At 47.8% G+C, this 6,206-nt stretch overlaps 1 protein-coding gene across 1 annotated transcript; it reads left to right on the top strand.

The window, feature by feature from the left end:
* Positions 1–3,692: 3,692 nt before the first annotated feature.
* Positions 3,693–5,839, top strand: LOC119280498 (probable polygalacturonase At1g80170). The gene is made up of 7 exons (XM_037561328.1): positions 3,693–3,909; positions 3,984–4,115; positions 4,195–4,603; positions 4,689–4,770; positions 4,914–5,022; positions 5,124–5,255; positions 5,383–5,839. Exons 1-7 carry the CDS (start codon positions 3,760–3,762, stop codon positions 5,698–5,700), a joined length of 1,332 nt encoding a protein of 443 aa, XP_037417225.1. The 5' UTR covers positions 3,693–3,759; the 3' UTR covers positions 5,701–5,839.
* Positions 5,840–6,206: the final 367 nt, after the last annotated feature.

Below are 6,206 nucleotides of genomic sequence, written 5' to 3'. Positions count from 1 at the left end.
ATTCGGGAGTTGCACAATCTCATGGTCTAAGAAAAAGATACTTGACATTAGAAAAGATTTAGCATACGAACTACACGATCTCTGTGCTAGGCTTAGGATTGGGTCTTGTCCATCACATCATTCTCCTAATGATGTGATCCCGTCATCAATGACATCCAATGTCCATGGTCAGGAAACAGTAACCATCTATTGATCAACGAGCTAGTCAACTAGAGGCTTACTAGGGACATGGTGTTGTCTATGTATCCACACATGTATCTGAGTTTCCTATCAATACAATTATAGCATGAATAATAAACGATTATCATGAACAAGGAAATATAATAATAACTAATTTATTATTGCCTTTAGGGCATATTTCCAACACCATTTGCGCGCCCTTGATCTGGTGTAGGACGATGGCCTTCCAGAGCAGGAAGTTGCCCCTTGTCAGCTTCTCTTGCGGCGGCGATCCGAGGAAGGAGTTGGTGGAGGTGGAGGTGGACGATGACGCAAAAGTGGAGGAGGTGTCGGTGGTGAGCGCACCCATGGTGCTAGCCGTCATGGCGGCGGCGGTGGTGGACATGGTTGCGGTCGCCTGGGTAGCTAGATGCGATCTCCATCCAATCTATCGAGGAAGAGGCTCTGTTACCATCTAAACTTTGGTAGAAGCGTTGAACCCTTTGCTCGGGCCGCATCTGTATTTATATCAATGTGTGCCGTGGCTTACAAGAGATCGAGAGAGATCGAGATCAATCGTTACAGGAGATCAGGGAGGTTACAACAGAAGAAGAGATAGAAAGATACAAGTTTAAAACACCTCTCCTATCTCTACACAATATCATCTAACAACTACTACACCATTGGGTGTCTTGTGTGCAACCTACATGGGAACCGAGGCGCCATCACCGCACGATGTCCCAGGACGTCCCATCCAGTCGACCTCAATGATAGGATTTGCCTCGTGCATGTATCGCGTAGGGACTATGGCGCCAACACTGCGATGCGGCGGCCCAACCGTCCCAGCCTATCGACCCATGCGTCATCAACACGCTCCGATTCCCCAAGTGTTCCACCTTGTCATTCACCATCATTAATCGTGTATAGTTGATTTGATAGCACACATGAGATTTGTCTGGCCCATCGTAATGATTTGCATGCCCAAAGTCACTTTGAGAGCATGGTTAATAGTACACCCAGTTGTTGCTTTTCGATGTTGTCATGTCATCTATAGCCAAACTTATATCCGGCAAGTATAATAGTTAGATAAATGGTCCACCTTACTCTCTCATAATGTTTTTAGGAGCACGTGCTGTAGTTAGCTATTAGTTTGTAGTCCGTTTCTCTTATCTCTCCCTCAGGCTAAGCAAACATATAATATTTAATGTCTTACAACCCGTCTACATCATCTTAATATACTTGCTCTGACCAGGTTAGACAACGCCCCATGCGGCTGATCGGACCAGTTTGATTCATCTCCCTGTATCACAATGCAAAATAACTTTTTCTTGAACCTCACTAACTACGCTCATTCGACTGCAGATCAGCTCTACACATGGGTATCAATGCCCACTCCATCGGGTTACGGACCACTCGGTAACACCCAAATTAAGGACGAACTCGGCATCCCCAGTGGCACAAGTTGAGAAAGCCAAATGCCTAAGTCTGTGAATGTGGAGACTCCGATTTGTAAGGCCTAAGCCATCGATTGTACATGCAACAGTGCCCCCCATGATCAGTGTGTCACCGTATACAACAAACTGATAACAAGAGCTTACATCCATTACATACATCGTGCCTTACATAAATAGGACCATAATGGTCAAGTCTTATACATAGATAAAAGCCTTAAAGGTGAAACTCCAAATGAACACTTGCAGTGGAAACATAATGGATAACATGCACCCATGTCATATGCCTTAACCCTACACGCAACAAACTGGGAAGCGTCCTAGTTCGCGTGAACATCGTCGAAGAAATCTTCTTCTAACTCCTGATCCTCCTTGCCTAGCCAAGTTAATAGCGACGAACAAGCCAAAGAGTACTTTAAATGTACCCGCAAGCAGCCCACGGAATGATAATAGAGTATGTATGCATGGCTCGGCACAAAGGCTTGTATACTACATTTAAGCATTTGCGAAAAGTTAGTTTTGTGCATGTGGATGACCTATTGTTTTGAAAATCAAGTTAATCTCCAATCTACGATGTCATAATGTTACAAACATCAACATAAACATCTTATGATCAAATCCAATATTTATCATCTCATATCTCATACTTCATCTCCTTTAGTACCACCGTTTCTCTTACCATTCACAATCCAACTGTTCTTGACCTTGAACATGGCTATTCGAATTGCTTAACACTCTGCAGAGGTTGTACACTGGACCCACAAGATTCGGGAAGCTTTCATGTCAACCATAGCAGTTATAACTCTACACGAGACTGGGAATCTTGTTTTACCGCACGACTGGGAAGTTGATCTGGGGTGCAATTTGGACAAAAGAGGGTCAGGCCCTACTAGTTGCTTGTCGACAGTGAACTTACAACTTAGATAAAAGTAAGTCCGACGTCTGCATATCGAAGGATGGATTTACAGTGAGTAAAAAAACTGTGTATTCAGAAATAAGCTGCAAAAAGGAATGACAACGAGAAGACAAAGTGTTAAATGGAGTGAAGAAAAAGGACACACGTACATTTAAAAATCACAAAATGCAGCTCATGGATAAAAAACAGAAGTCGATCGATAATAACAGGCCCCAGGCCTCGGCATGGGCAGATACATCGACCCAAAAAGAGAAATTGTTTAAAACCACCACATTTGTGGCTAGGATAATGTGTTGCCATTGTTTTTTTGTCAAAAATCACAAAAAAAACACCACTTCCGCGGCAAGTGAGTATTCCGTTACCCTAGCCATAAATATGGTGATTTTGAACAATTTACTCACCCAAAAAGGGCACACCGAAGCATGCGCAGGATGGACAAAGTTATTCTGTTAATTGCACAATTCATACAAAAGTTGATCCAATGGACTTAGATTTGACATGGCTAATCCGATTCGGTACAACTATGTGTCAAAAAAATCAGATTGTTTTGATTTTTTTTCTAGTTTACTGTTAATGCGTGGGAGCAGGGTGCCGAAATGCTGTCCTCGCGATAGAGCCATCTATATATGGTCTACCATTAGATGTGCTACAACTATACCCTAAAAAGATGTGCTACAACTACACATGGTGGTAGCTTGTCTTGTAGAATTCTACCATCTAGTACTACTTATGATATGATATGATAGTGTGCATTGAGAGTGGCCTAATTAAGGTCGTGGACACTAAACAGATAAAAATAAAGAGCCCATTGCATGATTCTCTGGATCATTTTTTTAGGATCATCGTGCTTCTTCTCCTTCATTATCATGAAGTTGAGTATCCAGCTGCATGCGTTTTAATGCCCAGATCGTCTATATATGCAAAGTCAAACAGATCGCCGGGAGATTCAGGCTCATGCAATGCAAGATTGCAGGTCGATCGTGCACCGGCGAGAGATGAGATGAGATGCCTCCACCCGCAGATCAGATCCCGATCTTGTTTTGTTTTGGTTATGTGCTCGATCGTGCAACGCCGTGCTTGTCGTCCGTTGGCCCGTGCCCCTTTAATCCTCCACCGGCGTTGCCCCTCACTCACCACACTCAACTCGCACCGCAGCAGCTTCGGTGACTGAGAGAAGTGGCAGCGTGGTACAGACACCGGGCTAGCTAGCTGAGCTCCACAGTGCGTGCATTCATGGCGCTTCGTGCAAGGACGCGGCTCCTGCTCGCGGCTCTCGCCGGCGCCGTGGCCCTCCTGCTGCCGGGCGGCGCCGTCGAGGCCCGCGTCCTGCTCTCGCTCGACGACTTCGGCGCCGTCGGGGACGGCATTGCCAACGACACTCAGGCACGTACGCCATGTCGCCAGCCATCTCGGGCGGGCGTTCCCTTGACTTGACCCTCTCTTTGTTTCTTCCTCAGGCATTCGTGGACGCGTGGAAGTCGGCGTGCGCCACCGGCGGAACCACCTACCTCAACGTCCCCGCCGGCAGGTCCTACCAGATCTGGCCCGTCACGCTCGCCGGCCCCTGCCGCGGCGAGATCAAGCTCTTGGTATACATTTTTCTTCTCTGTTCCTCTGCCACCTCAGTCACTCACGGCTAGTACACTCATACTAATTGCGCGTCGTCAGATTTCCGGGAACATCATCGCGCCGGAGGACCCGGAGGAGTGGTGGGACGGTGACCAGGGCAGGTGGCTCCACTTCCGGGGCGTGGGCGACCTGTCCCTGAGCGGCGGTGGCATCGTCGACGGCCGGGGCCAGCAATGGTGGGCGGGGTCGTGCGAGGACGAGAACTGCACCACGTACCGCCCATACGATGTCGCCCCCATGGCGCTCCACTTCGAGGGCTGCCGGGACGTGAGCGTGAAGGGCATCACGGTGCAGAACGGCCAGCGGCAGCACCTGGTCTTCACCCGCTGCCACGACGTCGAGGCCAACTATCTCAGGGTGACCTCGCCGGAGTACAGCCCCGGCACCGTCGGCGTCCTCGTCGTCAGCTCCACCGACGTGCACATCAAGCACGATCTCTTCTCCGTAGGTATGTTGCAATGGTTCTGAATTGAAATTTCTTCGAAATTTTGCTGGTGTTTCTAAGTATTTAATTACATGTCGACCGTTTTTAGGTGGCGACTGCGTGTCGATCGTGGGCAACTCCTCGGATATCCGCGTGAAAGCCGTCTCATGCGGACCTGGCCTCGGCATCAGGTAATGACGTAATGTGCTATCTTAGCAAATACTACTCCCTCCGATCCATACTACTTGCCGCTGAAATGGATGTATCTAGACGAAATTTTCGTCAAATCTTGAGCCGAATGTTTCATCATCTTCTCCTCCACCGTATTCGTCAGCATTGGAGGCTTGGGCGAGAACCAAAGTAATGACAGGATACACAAGATCAAGATGGACACTATGCTCCTCTCCAACACCAAGAACGGCGTACGCATCAAGACCTACAAGGTAATATAATGCTCATAAAAGGAAAATGTTATGTGAGGTGTGACGTCGCCTTTTTTTCATCATCATCTTTTGTGCTGTGCTTTTGGCCATCATTCACTCAGAACGGCTGCGGCTTCGCGCGCAAGGTGAAGTTCGCGCACATCATGATGAGGAACGTGGCCAACCCTATCGTCATCGACCAGCACTACTACTCCGCCTCCAACTCCAACCGGGGAACTCCCTGCGGAACCCCGGTAAGCTCGGCTCGCCGGCCGGTTGTCTGGAATATGAACCCGATGATGCATTTGGATGCCTACCTAGCACCATAGCAGATGACACCATGCATGCAAGTCTCTGAATTTGTTTGGGGTTGCCGTGCAGAACGTGAGCGCGGTGGCGGTGGAGAAGATCAAGTACATAGACATCACCGGCACTTCGGCAACGGAGCGGGCGGTCACGTTCGCGTGCAGCGACGCCATGCCGTGCAGGCGCCTGTATCTGGACGGGGTGAACCTGAAGACGGCCGGCGGGGGGAGCACGTCCGCCTACTGCCACCAGGCGTTCGGGAAGCACGTCGGCGACGTCCTCCCGGAGTCGTGCCTCATCAAGGAGAAGGAGGACAAATTTATCCAGCTGCATGCCCCGACCGCCGGCACGCCGCAAGGAGACACCGAAGACGAAGAAGATGATGATTTGTGAAGCTTCCAAGAATTTTGCCGCGCGTGGAACTGTATGTGATCTTGTAGCAACACAAGAAGGACGAGTTTTGTCCGTAAGTCTAGAGTTATTGGCCATGCTGACGACGAATTGTTGTACCACCTTGATATAACAATTGAATAAACAGTTTTTTTCTTCGAAAAAGAGGCACGAGTTTTATATACGATTAGACGAGACGATGCCCCGCGTGTCGCTGTGGGAACCATGTTAAAACAAATGCATCAATGAGTGCTTAAAACAACTAAAACTATTGAAAATACAAATGTAGGAGTGTTCTTTGCTTACATTTTTTAAAACAGTGAAACATACAAAATATGTGATAAAATGATGTATAAAAAGAGAAAGCTTTTGAATTCGCCATAATGTAACACCATATTTTTAATAAAAATGTGAAGGTCCTACACATATGTCGTTCATGACAACACAAAAATTAAGGAAAAATTGAATTGTGACTACCACGCATGCCTTGTGTTCCGGTGATATGATTG

The sequence above is a fragment of the Triticum dicoccoides genome, chromosome 3B (assembly GCF_002162155.2).
Source record: "Triticum dicoccoides isolate Atlit2015 ecotype Zavitan chromosome 3B, WEW_v2.0, whole genome shotgun sequence".
NCBI classification, from domain to species: Eukaryota; Viridiplantae; Streptophyta; class Magnoliopsida; order Poales; family Poaceae; genus Triticum; species Triticum dicoccoides.
Note: the sequence above shows the minus strand (reverse complement) of the source record. Positions and strands in the feature narration are given on the sequence as shown.